Source organism: Vulpes lagopus, chromosome 14 (genome assembly GCF_018345385.1).
Source record: "Vulpes lagopus strain Blue_001 chromosome 14, ASM1834538v1, whole genome shotgun sequence".
NCBI lineage: Eukaryota > Metazoa > Chordata > Mammalia > Carnivora > Canidae > Vulpes > Vulpes lagopus.
The window spans coordinates 30504692-30522716 of NC_054837.1; the positions used below are offsets into that span (position 1 = coordinate 30504692).

The following is an 18025-nucleotide window of genomic DNA, read 5'->3' on the forward strand; positions in this document are numbered from 1 at the left end:
GCGGGAGGGCGACCCGGGCCCCGGCCCGGCCCGGCCGGCCGGCCCCTGCCTCCCGGCGGCGCGGGCGGCCACCACCGCCAGGCCCTCGGAACATGGCTGCGGCGGGAGGCGCCGCCGCGGCGCCCGGCCCGGGCGGCCCCGCTCCCCGCCCCGCCGCGCCCTGAGCGCCCCCTCCCCCGCTTCCCCCGGGTCCCCCTCTCCAGGCAGGAAGATGTCCAAGCCCCGCGCGGTGGAGGCGGCGGCGGCGGCGGCGGCGGTGGCAGCGACGGCCCCGGGCCCGGAGATGGTGGAGCGGAGGGGCCCGGGGAGGCCCCGCACCGACGGGGTAAGCAGGCTCCCTCCCCGCACCCCAGCGCGCCCGGCCGCCCCCGGGGGCCCCGCGCCCCGCGCCGCGAGCACGTGCGCGCGCCCCGGACCCCCGCCCGCGGCCCTGGGCCCAGGGGCGGAGGGCGGAGGGCGGAGGGCGGGGGTGCGGGCGTGCGGGCGGGGCGGCTTCCTCTGCTGCTGCCTGCCGGGGAGTGGCGTCCACACTGGCTCCGCCATGACCCTGGCGATATTTGACCTCGGAAAAGTTGGTGTCTTTATGGCATTTCCGCACCCCAAGGCCCGGCCACCCCGGCGGGGGCCGCCTTCCCAGGGCGTGCTGGGCCTGCCCGGGCCCCTCAGCGGGGTCCCAGGTCTCGCCGACTTGGTGCTCAGAGGTTCCCCAGGCAGAAAGCCCCTGGCTTGTTTCTGGGAAAGGTCCCCTCCGTCCTGTGCTTACTCAGGACAGGCCACACGCCCAGAGACGCCAGCAGTGACCTGTACCCCCCCCCCCCCCCGCCTGCCCACCCTCCTCCTCCTAATGCCAAGATGCCGTTTGCAGTAGAGTGGCCGCCCTAAATGAGCTGGCTATTTAGGCTCTGCTTTTATTAGGCTCGCCACCCCCAGCCCCACCCCTCCAGCACCACTGCGGTCTGGTCCTGGGAGGCTGCTGGGCTGCGTGAATTTGTGAGGGGCCAGGTTTGGGCACCCAGAAGGCTCAGGCAGTAATGACCAGTCCTACTGGCTGCCTTCAGGACCAAGAAGTGGCTAAGCAGCTTTCCTGAGGCCTGTTTCTGTGCTAGAGCTCCTGGAGCTCCTGCCAGAGGAGTTAGCTCCTGCACATAGGCCAGCCCTTTAAATTCTGTGATTGTTCAGTCTGGGTCATTCTGACCTCTCTGCTATTGGTAGGTTGTCTGCTTCTGTACACCTGGGTATACGGCTGGCTTCCTGCTGGCTAGATGTGCCCTTAGTGACCAGAATTACAGACCACATGAGTTTAGGAAATGTCCTGACTCAGACCCAGGAGATCCTGAACCTCCCACTGTTCTCCAGGGGCTGGCAGTTCCTGGTGGCCTGCTTTTGAGACATGGTGTCTGTTTCTGGTTTTTGTATTCCGATTGCCCTTCTCTGCGATTTGCTCTGGGATCTTCTTCTTCAAGCCTCTTTCAGAACATGCATTTGTCGTTTTAGGAGAATGTATTTACCGGGCAATCAAAGATCTATTCCTACATGAGCCCCAACAAATGCTCTGGAATGCGTTCCCCCCTTCAGGAAGAGAACTCAGTTGCACATCACGAAGTCAAATGCCAGGGGAAGCCATTAGCTGGACTCTGCAGGAAACGAGAAGGTAAGGCTCTGAAATGGCCCTGTTCTGACCACAGCCGGTCCAGTTGCAGAAGCTCTTTTTCATTCTTGTGCACATATAGTAAATGTTTATCCAGCCTTTTCGAGCCATGTTCTGTCTTGCTCCTAAGAAGCAGACAGGAGTAAGAGTAGCCTGTCCCAGGGTGTGTGTCCTGTTGGTCTAACAGGTTTTCCCTGCTTTCACAAGAGTTAGCATGTCCTTCAAGCTTGACTGTGTTGCCAAGTTGCAAAAATAACACCTGACCCTTACCTGCGGATAGAGAGACTCACAGTACCTAAAATACAGAAGTTATGAATCTGGGCTGTACAGACCATGTGTTTACAGTCCTACCTGTGTTGTGCAAACGTAGGGAACTGACTTCCTTCTCTCTTTTGAGCTGGCCTTAACCTCATTTCTGAGTTTCTTCCCCTCAAAAGTGCAGTGCTGCTTTCTGTAGCCGCATACTCTGTGATGAAATTTGGAGTTGAAATATCAAACGAGAAGATATATAGTTACTGAAAATTCTGTTTGGCCTCACAAAACAAGCTGACACCTCTGGAAATCTTGCGGTCTTCCAAATATTTCCCCTTTTAAAGCTGCAGTGGGGAATATAGCTTTCCCCAATTCACCAAGCTCCCTTCTAATTAAAACCTGCCTTAATGAAGCAGAACTCTGGCTACCAGCAGCTCCATATGAGGAAGCTTTGTAATTCATTTATAGGAAGTACCATAAGTGATGGTTAGGCCCGTGTCTGGGGCCAGATCTGAGAGCCAGGGGTGGGGAAGCCCAAAACCAGGGGCAGGAGCCAGACCTCAGCTTGATTCCCCGCCCAGGGCAGTGGGTGATACTATTTCTATCAGTCTTCAAATGAGTTGGGTTCTAATCCTAGCTCTGCCACTGACAGGGAGAGGCTGGGGCAGGTTATTCTACTCTGAGCCTTAGTTCTTTTCATCTTTGAAGTGAGAGGGAGGATTCCTACCTCGAAGAGCTATTCTGAAGATTGGTTAAAGCATGGATAGGTGCAGAGGGCTTTGATACAGTGCTCCACACTAGCAGCTCTTCCTCTGCTGGTCTGCTCCTCCCTGCATTGGCGACACCCAGGATCGCACCTACCGCATAGGGACTGGGAAAGGGGCTCTCTCTCAGTGCTGGTCAAGCAATCTCCCATCCCTCCTGGAATAGGGTGGGATGTAAATTATCTTAAATGGTGATGTGGTGCCCAAGCTAGCTTATTTGGCTTACAGTGTCATTAAATGGCAACAGTTAGAATTTGGGGCCAGATATACTTTGGAGGAGAGCCCAAGGGCCAGACTTTTGTCCTTGATTCTCACCTGTTTTTCTGCTTTGACTCAGACTCGATGTGGTTGGTAGCTGACATTCACAGGCATCAATGCACTCCTGGGGTTATTTTGCATGATGTCCTAGACTTAACTCTCTCTGGTCTACTTAGGACGTGTAAGGGAGTGAGAATGGCCTGGATGGATTGTGACGTATTTAGTTTTCTATTTGTAGCTTATTTATTGAGCTATAATTCACGTATCATAATGGCCACCATTTTAAGGTATACAATCCAGTGGTTTTTAGTTTATTCACAGATAGAGGCAATCATGGCCAACTGTCTAATACCAGAACATTTCCCACCCCAAAAAAGAAACCTCGTACCCATTAGCAGTCTCTTCTCATTCCACCTCTCCCCCCAACCCCTGGCAACCACTAATCTACTTTCTACCTCTATGAATTTGCCTGTTCTGGACATGCCTGTAAAGGGAATCACGCATAATAGGTAGCGTTCGGTGTATGGCTGCTTTCACTCAGCATCGAGTTTTCAAGGGCAGGGGTCAGGACTTCTTTCTTTTCTGTGGCCGAATAATATTCCATCACATGGATAGACCACATCTCATTTAACCAATTCAGCAGTGGATGGACATTGGGCTTGTTTCTTACTTTTTAACTGTTGTGAATTAGCTGCCGCAAACATTCACATACAGGTTTTTGTGTGGACATGTGTTTTTAATTCTCTTAATAGCCGCCTAGGCGTGGAATTGCTGGGTCATATGGTAACTTCATGTTGAACTTTTGAACAACTGCCAGACTCTTTCTAAAATGACTGCGCCATTTTATGTTCCTTACCAGCTATGCATTATTTACTTATTTTTTTTAAAGTAAATCATTAAAAAAAAAAAAAAGTGACTCATTCACCCACACTGGTGCTTCACAACAATTTTTAGTAACAAATCATTTTTGACATCCCTCCCAGTGCCATGCTGACCAGTGTTGGGTCACTGTCCTGAGAACCACTGTGAACCTAGGGCTTTGGCCCCTTTAGAAAAGAGGGAAACCTTTTTTTTTTTTTTTTTTTTAAGAGTCTGAAATGAAGCATGCCAAGCAGCTCTTGGAGGAGAGGTTTTTGCTAGGGAAGAAGTTTCGCTTTATTTACCCTTATTCCTGTCCACCAATGCTGGCCTACTGTAGGATTTAGCTTTTTTTCTGGGGTCCACAGCCCCCTTCCAGAAAGCTCTAGACCGAGTACCTCCACTGCTGCTGCTGCCTGTTGTGGGTCCGCTTCCAGGGCTCTCCCTGGTCCAGGTACAGAAGATCATTAACTAGGTGGGAGCAGTCCTTTCACGACGTAGATCAAGTCATCATGATGTGTACTGTAAATAGCTTGCTATTTTCTTTGTCAGCAATACCTCAATAAAGCTGAAAAAAATTTTTAAAAAGATGCAGAGGAAGAGCTCTGCCCAAAGTCTGGGTCAGAAAGTGAAGCCACATGCTCCTGCTGTGGAAGCCATCATTAGACACCAGGTTTAACAAACGGAGGGCACTGCTGCCTGACACATCGAGCTCCTCTCTCTTCTAGAAGCCTGTCTTAGAATGCAGCCAATGGTCTAGAAATGGGGAGGCAGAGAGTCTAGACTAAAGCTCTGTCTTTCCCCACCCACTGCCTGCAGAGAAAAGAAACAGTGGGAACGCAGTACGGAGCGCCATGAAGTCTGAGGAACAGAAGCTCAAAGACGCCAGGAGAGGTCCCCTGGCACCTTTTCCAAACCAAAAATCTGAAGCAGCAGAACCTCCAAAAACTCCGACCTCGTCTTGTGATCCTCCCATTACGGCTATCGCCAAGCAAGCCCTGAAGAAGCCCATCAAGGGCAAACAGGCCCCTCGGAAAAAGTAAGTGCCTTCTGGAGCCCTTCCCCTGATGCTGAGCAGTTTGGTTCTTGTGACCCCCGTGGACACCACTCAGGTGCCAGCTAGGGGAACGCAGTGCCCCCGCCCTGCCTCTCTGTCATCAGGGCCTGGGTTTCCTGAGTCACCATAGGGACACCATTACTTGTCACCATCTCAGTCTGTTGTGAGTCCAGAGCTCACGGGTTCTCCTTCCGCACCCCCCGCCATCACTGAGAGTAGGTAGCCTGTCTTGACACTCTGAGGCCCCCTTGGGCAGGTGAGCCCACGTGGCCACGGACCCCAGTGGACAAAGGTGTTTAAGTGACATTTTTGCTAAAGAGCCACCTCCCAAGCAGTTAGTTGTGTGCCTCCTGGGTGTGAGTGGCATCAGTGCTAATACTTGTTTTCTCTTTTACCCTTCCCACCCCAGAGCTCAAGGAAAAACACAACAGAATCGCAAACTCACGGATTTCTACCCCGTGCGAAGGAGCTCCAGGAAGAGCAAAGCTGAGCTGCAGGTAGAGTCATGCGGCTTTAATTCTAGCTTTTGGAGGGTCAGCGTGGTCTAGTGGGCAGCACTTGGCGACCAGGACCATGTTGTCCTGGGGCAGATCTGCCTCTGTGGCCTTGGTATTGTCCTTGGCCTAGTGAGGATCATCTTCACGTTTGGGGTCACGGTGAGGCTTGGTTAAGACGCTTCTAGGAAGGAACCTTATAAGCTGTAGCACGTGGCGTGGAAAGTCTGGTGTTCCCATTACAGTGTCTCCCTAGGACTTGCTGGCAGGGCCAGTCAGAGCCTGGGACCTCGGGCAAGGCTGTGTGTTTTTCTGAGGCTTCTCTGTCTGCTCTTCACAGCTTCCTGTGCTGGGTCTCAGGGTGGTACAGAGTAGTGACTTGGAAGCCACTTACTAGTCACATGACCTCAGGCCAGTCATTTAACTGCTCTGTGCCCCGGTTGCCTTATCTGTAAACTGGGATAGTAATGGAGTATCTCGTCGGGTTGTTGTTGGGAGGATTAAATGTGTTCATGCACAAGGAACTCTTGAGAACTGTGCCTGGCACCCAAGAGGCGCTGGTTAACTGTTACTATTGCTCCCTTGCTTCCCCATTGTTGTCACTTCCTGAGGCCCCTCTCTCCTCTCTTCCTCGCAGTGATGGCCCTAGGATCATGTGGAAAGCAGGCAGGATGGCCGCCCAGACTGCAGGCCTCCGCCCGCTGTGTTTGCAGAGCACTGAGTGGCAGTCAATCAATATTTGATGCAGTGAGGTGTGGTCATTGGCGTCTGTGGAGGAGATCCAGGGCGTGGTCGGTCTGCCCTGCAGCCCTCTGTCCTCCCTCATCCTCAAAGCCACGTCAGGGCAGAGGAGCAGTGCTCAGGACTGCTGCCCCCACAGAGAGGCGGGGGAGTTCTGTGGATGCCACCCGTCCACACCCCTTCCTTAAAGCCTTGTCAGTTTTAGTATTTCATTTTTTTTTTCTTTAGTTTTAGTATTTCAACTTGAACTAGATTCCTTCAGCATTTTTTATGTTAAGTCTGTAGGTACAGATAGAGTAATTTAGCATTCTCTTCCTCTACTTATTTGAATTGATGAGCTTTCCTTTAAAATAAATGAGAAAAGGGGTCCTCCCTGCCCCACCTCCAGAGAGAAGCTTTGGCTTTATTTCCTTAGAAAGGCAATGTCTTTCAGCCAAGAACAAGCTGTTATAAAATGTTTGCCTGCAGTGGGAGGCTGTGCTAGGTCACTCTTAAAGACAGCATTGCAGAGGGCAAGGAGGTGCCAGGTCCCAGAACCCAAAACACCTCCCAGCTGAAGTCGGGGCTGCAGTGCACTCTTGGGGAGTGCTGGGGGTTGACTGGGGCCTGCAGTGGACTACAGAGTGGGGGCAGCTGATTTTGCCTTTTTAATAAAAAAGAAGGGCTTTTCTGGCTGGAGGAGGGAAGGCTGCAACAGGATGTGATGCAGGTCTGGTAAATGTTGCAGCAGATGAGCAGAAGGGAACAGACACTCGCTTCTCCAAAGCTTGGTCTGCAGTGTGGTAAAACTCGCCATGTCGATGGACAAAGAGCCAGTTGCAAGGGAGAGCCATGCTGTGCTCTCATTGTTTGCGTTGGCTCTGCTGAGTGAACACCACAGCCAGGTGGTTGCTGGCCAGGCAGTTGCTGGCGAGGCAGTAAGGTGGCTGTTGGCTGGGGTGGTGCGGCTGTGGCTGGTCAAGGCGGTGTCTTCTCTTGACAGGTAAAACTCAAGGGTGGGGCATCTGGGCCTCATTGGAGGGGTGAGGTCACTCCTGGCCTGTCTGCCTGCCTTTCGGGGCCGGAGAAACCAGAGCCCCAGCACATGGGGAATGAGAGAAGGCTGGGGGTAGCCTGGGGGGAGAAACTAAAATCAGAAGCTTGGCAGATACTTAATTGAGTTTGAAGACAGAGAGGCCTGGGCAAGAGGGCAAAAACTGGGCCTCGGAGAGATACCCTGACCCCTTGTTGCTTTGCTGCGGGGCACCTCAGCTGGCTGGCCGGTTGTGGTCGGGTGAGAGCCCACACTGGGGCAGGAACTGTGCCTGTTGGCAGTGCCCTGGCTTCTTCCTCCCCAAGCCTGGTGTGCAGAGCAGCCTCGACCTAATTCAGACCTTGCTTACCTCCCACTCGGTCTGCCTCCACACACACACCCCACCCCCATAGGCTGCTGCCTGAATTCTTTCAGAAGCTTGGAGCTGGTTGATGCATGCCCCCAAGCACCGAGCCTCCAGAAGGAAACTCAAACTGTGGCTCTGCACTGGGGCATCTAGCTCAGGCCCGGCCCCTCGTGCCACATCCAGTCCTGGCAGGTCGATCGCTCCTGTTTAGAATGTACTGTGCTTCTCACTGGTCTGGTCTCTGCATACTTAGAATTTTTCAGCAAGGCAGATGGTATGTGATGTGTGTGTGTTAACGTTGCTGTTGTTTTGAGGGCTTACTATGTGCCAGGCACTGTTCTAGGCCTGGATATTCCACAGCATACAAGATCAGGCCCCTGTACTCAAGGAGCTTGTATTCAGGTGGTGAGTGATTAACGATTAAGGAAAAAACAAAGAAGAAAATAATTTCGGGTAGTCCTTTGACATTAATTTAAAACCATATTTTGAAAGTACGGTGAGGCTAAGGCTACTTTAGCTATGGTAGTCAGGGACGTGTCACAGAGGGAGGTGCCTTTTGAGCAGAGCTTCGAAGGAAGGGAGGATACAAGCCAGGTGAGTGGGGAAATGAGTTGGGGAAAGGGTTTTCTAGGCAGGGGGGAAGAGCCCATGCAAAGGCCCTGAGGCAGAAACAAGCCTAGCCCTGTAAGAGAGTCAGCCAGTGTGGCCAGAATGTGGGAACAAGGGTGAAGATGGCAGACGATGCAGGAGTGGTGGGGCTGGGATCCTGCAGAGCTTCATAGGCCATCAGAAGACTAGATTTTATCTCCGTAGCAGTGGGAAGGTATGGAATAGCTTTTGTTTCTCTCTCTCTCTCTCTTTTTAAAGTTTATTTATTCATTTGAGAGTGAGAAGGGGAGGCACAGAGGGAGAAAGAGAGTCCCAAGCCGACTCCCACTGAGCACTGAGCCTGATTCAATTTCACTACCCTGAGATCACGACCTGAGCCAAATTCAAGAGTTGGACACTCAACAGACTGCACCACCCAGGCGCCCCAAGCCTTTTCTTCTCCTTAAATAAACTTTTTGTGGGGCACCTGGAGGGCTCGATGGTGGAGCATCTGCCTTCACCTCTGGGCATATTCCTGGGATCCCGGGATCAAGTCCCACATCAGGCTCCCCTCAGGGAGCCTGCTTCTCCCTCTGCCTGTGTCTCTACCTTTTTCTCTGTGTCTCTCATCAATAAATAAATAAAATCTTTTTAAAGATAAATTAATTTTTTATTTTGGAGTAATTTTAGATTATAGAGCATTTGCAAAGATAGTACAGAGCATTTCCATAGATCTTTTATTCAGTTTCCCATCATTGATACCTTACATACAATGTCTTGGTACATATGTCACACTAAGAAACCAACACTGGCACATTGCTATTAGGTAAACTTCCTGGAAGGCTTTAAGCGGGGAAATCACATGATCTTATGTACATTTTTATTTTATTTTTTGAAGATTTATTTATGTATCTGAGAGTGAACGAGAGAGTGAGGGGTGGGAAGGGCAGAGGAAGAGAAAGAATCTCAAGCAGAGCCCCCACTGAGCGCAGACAGGCCTCGATCTCACGACCCCAAGAGATAATGACCTGAGCCAAAACCAAGAGTTGGATGCTTAACTGAGCCACCCAGGCAACTCCTTACTACATACGTTTTTAAAAGACCCCTTTGGCTGCTCTGCAGGGAACAGAATGAAGGGGGTGGTCAGAGCAGAAGCCAGGAGATCAGCGAGGTGGCCTTGGCTTGTCTAGAAGGTGGCAGTAGACGAGCAGGTATATGGGCTGGATCCAGGGGTGTCTGGCACAGCTTTCAAGCAGTGTCTATAAACCTGCAGAGACCTGGTCTCTCCTGTCTTGCCACAGGCACCCAGCACTGGAAAGTCCACATACACTACAGGCTGGGACCAGTGTCCTGAGGCCTCTGTGGGCAGGAGCTGTGTTCAGCTGTGTGGGTGAAGGCCTCATCTGTGGCACAGCTAACACATGTGGCAGCTGGGGGAGGGCCTGGGCCTCTGCTCTGCTCCCCATGCTTCCCTGCAGTCCTGTGCCCAGACAGAGCATGGGACTTGGATCTTGGAGGGGCCGGGGGGTGGCAAGAGGGGTGGCCCTAGGGGCAGGTGACACTAGGAGTGTCCATTCCTGTTCAGCTTCTTTGTTTGGGATGGTATTGCCTTTTAGGGGTGGGAGGCCCTGTTCTCATCCTGGTGTCGTAGAGACCCAGGTCAGGGTTCCTACAGGGGCCATCAGACACGAGGGATGGAGTGCACAGTCGCCCCTTCAAAAGGGCACATAGCCTTTAATCTGCCCTGACTGGTCTTATATGAAGTCAGAACCCTGATTTTTATGTGTTGGCAATTTAGATATTTTCAAAAACACTGCCTGTGCGAAATAGAACATAGCCCCCCCCCCCCGCCCCCCAGTTCTGCTGCTGGGCCAGCACTGTGCCCCTCCTGGTTCATTTGAGCCCCAGGTGGCAAACTGCCCACAACAGATGGGCAGTGAGGAAAGGACGGGGGTGTGGGGACTTGGGCGTTTCTGGGGACAGATGTCACAGAGGCCAACCGCAAGTGATCCTGTGGGGGGTCCAGGCTGCTAGGCTCCCCAGAATGGCCCAGGAGAGAATGCTGAAGCACTTCTTGTTTTTCTTCCCTTCACCCAGTCTGAAGAAAGGAAAAGAATAGACGAGTTGATTGAAAGTGGGAAGGAAGAAGGAATGAAGGTAAGGGCAGTGGGGCTGCTGCTCGGAGGCTGAGGCTGGACGGTCCCCACCCGCCCTGCTCCCCAGCTCCCAACAGCCAACAGGCTGCCATAACCCACAATGGTCACTGCGACAGACTCAGACTCTTAGGTTGTCAAGGGGCCAAATGCTAAATCTGTTCAGGGAACATCTCAGGAAGGGAACATCAATGGCCTTTATATGGGAAACATTAATCCTGAGGAAAGGTTTTAGAATCGCAATAAAATACATATACCATAAAATGTACTATTTTGACCCATTTAAAATACACAGTGCAGCATCATTAAGTAGTCACAGTGTTGTGCAACCATCCTCCCTATCTAGTTCCACAACTTTCTCATCGTCTCAAATGGAAACCCTGGACCCGGTAGCTATTACTCCCCCCTCCCCCAGCTCTGGCCACCACTAATCTGTTCTGTGTCTATGGATTTGCCTTCCCAGGACATTTCATACAAATCGAGTCATAGAGTAGGTGGCCTGTTGTATCTGACTTTTCTTTCGTTTACATGAGGCCTGGGGAAACTAATACATTTTTTCTAACTCTGTTTTCCTTTGAAATAACAAGGCCCAAGAAATGGCCTTTTCTGTTCATGTATTACAAACACATGAGGTAGATGAGAGGGGCGCACCTATACAGTGGCAGCCAGGGGGTCTGGGCTGGGACTCCAGGGTCATAAAAAGGCTCCAATTCCACCCACTCATCCAGGAGAACCCGAACTCAAGTCTGGGCCCCTCAAGCAGTCACCCTGCAGCCCCATTTATAATGGATTGACAAGAAGCATGGGAGGGTAAATTACAGAAAATAGGAGACATTTAGAACGTGGGGTCCTACCACTTCCCAGAAGAGGCCATGTATGTGGCTGTGTGTCGGGCTTTACCCCTCCCAGCCATGTGGCCTTGGACATGGTTCTGCCTCTCTGAGCCTCCATTTTCTTGTCTGCATAATGGGGCAACATCCACCCCAGATCTCTCAGGAGGATCAGATGTGACAATACTTTGCAAAGGGCACAAGGGATCTTTTGGGGTGATTGTGGCAATGGTTGCACAACTGTATACGTTTAATAATACTCCTTGTGCTGTGTATGTAAGACGAGCAGGATCTAGGACATAACTCAATAAAGCTGTTAAGAGAAAGTGAGGCAAGCCCAGGCATCCAGGCAACCAGCCACACGTGGTGTTAGGAAGCAACGCTTCTCACCTCTCTACAGATTGACCTCATTGATGGCAAGGGCAGGGGTGTGATCGCCACCAAGCAGTTCTCCCGGGGCGAGTTTGTGGTAGAGTACCACGGGGACCTCATCGAGATCACCGATGCCAAGAAGCGGGAGGCTTTGTATGCACAAGACCCCTCCACGGGCTGCTACATGTACTATTTTCAGTATCTGAGCAAAACCTACTGGTAAGTCCACTGGTGCTTCAAGTGGCTTTTCCACATCCTGGCAGAGAGGACAGGCCTAAGGGCTGAGAGCCACGAGAGCATCCTGCTTCTTTCTGTTGCTCCTGCTTCTTGTTATGTTATTTTCAAAGCTGTGAACCAGCTCTCCCCCACTGGCCCTTTGAATATTTGGGATTGGAGCTGTTCTGCTGCCATCTGACCAGATGAGAAGCAGAAGTGGACTAGTTGGTGAGAGCCTGCCCTGAGGCTTACCAGGTCGCTCCCTCTTGTGGCATTCAGCCAGAGCTCTGGAAAACCCTGACTGCTCCTTTCCCCATATGGCCAAGGCACTTGGTCGGGTTTTTTTAAATAGGTTTTATTTTTCCAAGCAGTTTAGGTTCCCAGCAAAATTGAGCAGAAGGCACGGAGAGTTCTCAACACTCCCTGCCTCCTCAGATGCACAGCTTCCCCCACTAGCAGCAGAGTTGGTTTTTATTCATGTATTTATTATGCACTTGCCTCTGGGGCCTCCACAAGGAGCCTTTTGCACTCCAGTCCCCTCCTACCCCTCAGCTAGCTCACCCAATGCCTCCCTAGGCTCTTAAGATGGTTTTTTGACTTGAATTGCTTTCCCCAAAACGTGGCTATAAATTGACATCCCACCTGAGTTGAGAGCTGGCTGTGACTGGGATCAAAAGCCTCTTTATCAATCTAATCCTCTGTTACCCTCCCTTCTGCCAGCGTGGATGCAACTAGAGAGACAAATCGCCTGGGAAGACTGATCAATCACAGTAAATGTGGGAACTGCCAAACCAAACTGCACGACATTGACGGCGTGCCTCACCTCATCCTCATCGCCTCCCGAGACATCAAGGCTGGGGAGGAACTCCTGTACGACTATGGGGACCGCAGCCGGGCTTCTATCGAAGCGTACCCCTGGCTGAAGCATTAGCCTCCCGGCTCCCCCATCCTCCCTTCTTCCATGGACAAAGTGCCCTCAAAGGGAATTGATTTTTTTTTTTTTTACACACTTAATCTTAGCAGATTACTTCAGATGTTTTTAAAAAGTATATTAAGATGCCTTTTCACTGTAGTATTTAAATATCTGTTACAGGTTTCCAAGGTGGACTTGAACAGATGGCCTTATATTACCAAAACTTTTATATTCTAGTTGTTTTTGTACCTTTTTTGCATACAAGTCAAACGTTCGTGCTTCCCGTGCATGCAGTCAAAGACGCAGCACAGGTTTTAGAGGAAAGAGTGAACATGAACTAGGAAGCTGGGTGACTCCCACCTCCCGCCGAAGAGCCAGGACTCTCCTCCCCACACCCCTGCCGGCGGGCCGTGCACGAGTCCCAGAAGACGCTGCTGCCCGAGGCCCCAGGCCTGGCCAGGGGTGTTCCCAAGCTCTTGTTTTCCTGACGTCTGGACAGGCGCACATATAAGTGTATGAATATTTTTTAAAAAGGTTTTGCAGTAAGCTAGTCTTCCCCTCTGCTTTCTCGAAAGCTTACTGACCCAGTGGCCCCCGGGTGCGGGCCGGGCCTCGGTTTACTCTTCCATAGGCTGCCGCTTTTCCGGGCACCTTGAAGCATCAGGGCGGGTCATCAGAGTAGATGTGAGCAGGGAAAAAGCATTGCTTGCCTCGCCCTGCCAGGGCAGGATTTCCCAAAACTGGGTTGATTCTTTATAGAAATGTGAACACTGAATTTATTTTAAAAAAATAGTAATAATAAAAATTTAAAAATTTAAAAAGACAAAAAAAAAAAAAGAAAAAAACCACAGTAAACAACTTACATGTATATAGGTCTTGAAGTGAATGAAGTGGCTGCGTTTTTTTTCTTTTCTTTTTTTCTTTTTCTTCTTTTTTTGCTTTTGTTTTTGTTTTTGTTTTTGTAGAAGAGATTTGAGATGGTACTCTATTCTAATCAAAAAAGTTTTGTAGCGGGACCAGAAATTACTTAACCCATGACCCACCCACCCCACCCTCTACCCTCCCCACCAGATTCCAATTGGTTGAAAGTCCAGACCTGCTGTCAGGCTTTCTGTTTGTCAGACCACCTGGTGTCCTTCCTGCAAAAAAATGAAGATGCAGCCATGAACCGAAGGGGGAGCCTGCAGACCCGAAATGCAGGGCCCCCACCCCAGCCGCCGTGCCGGGTGCCTTGCTGGGTGCCTTGCTGGGTGCCGGCTACCAGTGGAGTGGGCAGGCCCAGCAGCCCAGGGATCAAGGCTAGGCGTAAAGTCTTCACCTCGGACGGTGACGCAGGAGGAGTAGGTAGCTTCCTCCTCCCTCCTGAAGGGGGACCTATTCTCACTCTATTAACCTGCAGTCCAGGGGGCCGCAGCTCTGGAGCCTGGACCTGGGGTCTCCCAGCCTCCCCTGGTCCCAGGTAATGTGAACAGAGGCAGGTGTGAGAGCCTGTCGTCACCTTGATGCCCCCGGCCTCACCACGGTGCTACCTAAGAAAGTCTTCCCCCCATCCCGCACTTGCCTGGTCAGTGATCAGAGAATTGGAGGAGGATCCGACGGAGTGTGTAAATGTGAGATAAAATGTCTTGGTTGTACCTGTTAGTGGTTTAGCTTTGTATTTAAAAAAAAAAAAAAAGGAAATAACTTGAAAATTATTTGTCATCATAAAAATGAAACAAAAATTAAAATATTTATTGCCAGGCGAGGCCACCTGTGTGTCTTGTTTTGTTTTGTTTTTTTCCCCACAAGGCTCAGATAGAAGATTGGATTTTCTGCTTTGTTTCACAAAAGGTACCCAGCAGGGGCAGCCGGCTAGCTCCATAGTGCACAACTCTTGATCTTGGGGTTGTGGGTTCACGCCCATGTTGGGTGCAGAGATTACTTAAAGATAAAATCTTTTTTTAACAAAGAGGTTACACAGCAGTATGTGTATTTTGGTGAATGTCTTCCTAGTGGACAGACACCTCATTTGTACAGTGGGGTCATACGTGCGGGAGAGGATTAAAAGCTAACGGGTGTCAAGTTCCTACCTTAGAACGATACCTGGCACGTAGTGAAGCTTAGATTTTAGCCTCTTTTGTTGCCACTGTTTCTGATGTAGATTGGTTCTCAGGTAGGAATCTGTCGTGTGGGAAGCCTCTCCTGCCGGTCCAGATCTCTGTCCCTACCTCACAAACCCCACCAGCCACCCTGGTTCACTCCCTCTGCTCCGGGCACTTAGGGCAGATGGGGACACTGGTTGGGGTCCTTGTTGACAAGCAAAAGATCTAGCACCAGCACTGGCTTTAAGTGTCTGTCAGCCTGTTCACCTTGCACAAATCCCTTTCCTGCTCCAAACCTTGACCGTCAAACAAGGAACAGCCTCTGCCCTGCTGACATGCAGGCATGTCCTGAGGATTTATGGATTACTACATCTTCACCTTGGAGGGAAGGGGGTGGCCTGGTGGCCGAGTGCACTCAGCTCTGGAACAGTCAGCCCTGTGACCTCGGACAGGTGACAGCTCCGTGTGGGCCACTTCCCTCCTAGGCAACATGGAGCAGTACTGGTTTGTGTATGCGGGTGATTGTGTCACAGGAGTTACTGCAGGCCTTGCACATAGATAATCCTCAGTCACGGATGTTTGCTGTCATGACGGAAAGTTTGCTGCATTGTTTCAGGGCGCCTGCGTGGCTCAGCTGGTTAAGCATCTGATTTGATTTCAGCTCAGGTCATGATCTCAGGGTCCTGAGTTCAAGCTAGTGTTGGGCTTTGTGCTCAGCAGGGTGGCATGTGCTTCTCCCTCTGTTCTTCCCCCCCTTCTGCTCATCCTCTCTCTCTCTCTCAAATAAAATCTTAACAACCACAACAACAAAACTTCGTATTGTTTCTACCATTCCCTTTTTACAAGTGCCTGGAGGCTGATAGCTGAGAGCCTCCAAACTCTGATATTTTGTTGCTGTATTTACTTTTTCATTTTTTATTATTTTTATTTTATTATTTTTTTAAGATTTTATTTATTTATTCATGAGAGATACAGGGTGAGAGAGAGGCAGAGACACAGGGAGTAGCAGGCTCCATGCAGGGAGTCCGACGTGATCCCGGGTCTCCAGCATCACACCCTGGGCTGAAGGCGGCGCTAAACCACAGAGCCACCGGGGCTGCCCTACTTTTTCATTTTTTTAAAGATTTTATTTATTTATTCATGAGAGACAGAGGGAGAGGCAGGCTCCCTGCAGGAAGCCTGATGCAGGACTTGATCCCAGGATCACACCCTGAGCTGAAGGCAGGCACCAAACCGCTGAGCCACCCAGGCGTCCCTATTTCATTTTTTAAAGATGATTGCTACAGCAACCACTTGTGCCTAGTGAAGCCTGGCTTGGAGACCCATTGCTCAGTGGGTTCCTCCCGGTGCTGGGTTTGCCGAAGGAAGCCCGCAGTGTGGGAGCAGCTTTAAGCAGTTTCAGTGATCACACTGGACCCCAGCTCCAGAAGAAATGCTCCTGGGACATATCTTCTGGAACTCTCACACCCTACTGTCTGATTTTACCAAGAGTTGGTAAAGTAAAAAAAATAAAAAAATAAAATAAAAAAGTTGGTAAAATCTGAGCATTCTTTACTGCCAATTTTTTATTTTTTATTTTATTTTATTTTTTTACAGGAAATCTTTTTTTTTTTTTTTTAAGATTTATTTTTATTTATTTATGATAGTAACAGAGAGAGAGAGGCAGAGACACAGGCAGAGGAAGAAGCAGGCTCCATGCACCGGGAGCCCGACGTGGGATTTGATCCCGGGTCTCCAGGATCGCGCCCTGGGCCAAAGGCAGGCGCCAAACCGCTGCGCCACCCAGGGATCCCTACTGTCAATTTTTTAGTCTCTCCCAGGATACATAGGAACCAGGGCTGTTTTACCTTGACATTTCTCTCTGGGTTTTTTTTGCCTTATCTATCCCACGAGGGAGAAAGAGGCAGCTGAGCGTTTATACAGGGGAACCCCCAGTCTGGAAATCAGGTGATACATGTAAATGGCTTACAGGCAGCAACACACAGTGATCTTCTGTTTGCTTCTAAACTTTCTGGCTGTCCTGTCAGCCTGGAGATGGGAAACTGAAGCAAGAATGGCTCAGGTGCAGGGACGTGGACTGCCAGAGTTGGGACTTCAGGATGGAAGGCTGGTGCGTTGGAGGATGGACTGTAAGTGTCATGCCCAGGAGCTGAGTCTGCTGTGCAGTCCTGTAAAAGAGACAGCGCTCTCCCTGTCACACACACACACACACACACACACACACACACTTGCGTGGTCTCCCTACCCCTGTGTGTGGTCTCTGCACAGCGTCTGCAGGGGCTTCGAAGGCAGGATGTATAGATTCGTTTTCCCAGCCAGCTCTCACCTCCAAGGTACAACAAGCTTTCCCCTCCATCTCCCCTGTTAAGAGGGGAGCACCCTGTGAGGACTGCAGCATCATCTGGGGTTAGGAATCAGGAGCCCTTGATCTAAGGAAGACTCTGCCAACATGGCATTCTGGAGCTGCCTCAGTGCAGCAGCATTTCTGGGCAGGCAGCGTGGGTGAAGCCTGGGCTGTAGAGTTTACATCTGGGTTCAGGTCAGACTTCTACCACTTTTGAGCTGGGGCCCTGGACGAGATCCTCAGCCCCCCTGTGCTGGGTGTGCCACAGGGATGGTAATACCCATCCCACAGAGGTACAGAGAGGCAGTATGCAGAGGGTCTTCCGAGGGGTACAGTCAAGACAGATACACCTTCATTATTAACATTAGTGCTTTTTGGAGAAGAGGGGCACATTTCACTTTGCAGGTAGGATCCCAGGCCTTAGAATCAGGCCCACGTGTGCATCTTGGGCAGCCACTGACATGTGTAGGGTACTTTCACCTTTTGGAGTTTCACTTCCAAATCTGTAAGCTGGGGTGTTAGTGCCAGTCCCCACCTCCCTGAGGTGTGACAGGAATAAACGAGGTAAGCCGTGCAGCAGGTGGAACATACAGTGAGCCAGGGTCGTTCACCAGGGCGACCGGCTCATAGGACATGTTCAGCAGGCCCGTTAGTTTCTTTGCAAAGTCAGCCAGCCAGCCGTTCTCTACGGACTGTATTTCACTGAATCCCAAATGCATTCCCCCCCACCCCCAGCACACACATTTTAACATCTTTGAAATCAGGATGAGCCTTAAAATCAATAGCATCTTAATGTTATAATTTGTCCTGTTTCTTTAGCACCATGTCTGCCTTTTTCTCCACTGTATATTCTTGCCTCCTTTGTCATAGATCAATTGACCATATAAGTGTAGGTTTATTTCTGGACTCTCTATTCTGTTCTATTGATCTATGTGTCTATTTTGGTGCCAGTACCAGACTGTTCTGATTACTGCAGCTTGGTGGTAGATCTTGAAATCTAGGTTTGTAAGACCTCTAGCTTTCTTGTTCTTTCCCAAGATGCTTTGGTTATTTGGGGGGGGGCGCCTGGGTGGTGCA

General features: G+C 50.6%; 1 protein-coding gene across 6 annotated transcripts in view; it reads left to right on the forward strand.

Moving 5' to 3' along the window:
* LOC121475560 (N-lysine methyltransferase KMT5A) overlaps nt 1–18025 on the forward strand; it is a 72794-nt gene that overhangs the window by 4973 nt on the left and 49796 nt on the right. For 2 of the 6 annotated variants that reach the window (XM_041728921.1, XM_041728922.1), the window contains exons 2-5: nt 204–325; nt 1495–1651; nt 4600–4819; nt 5247–5334. In XM_041728921.1, the coding sequence (XP_041584855.1) occupies nt 204–325; nt 1495–1651; nt 4600–4819; nt 5247–5334 (587 nt within the window). Of the gene's footprint in view, nt 1–203; nt 326–1494; nt 1652–4599; nt 4824–5246; nt 5335–10136; nt 10197–11422; nt 11614–12330; nt 14267–18025 lie in introns of those variants that run through there. The other 4 variants (XM_041728924.1, XM_041728923.1, XM_041728920.1 and 1 more) reach the window with 4 other exon arrangements.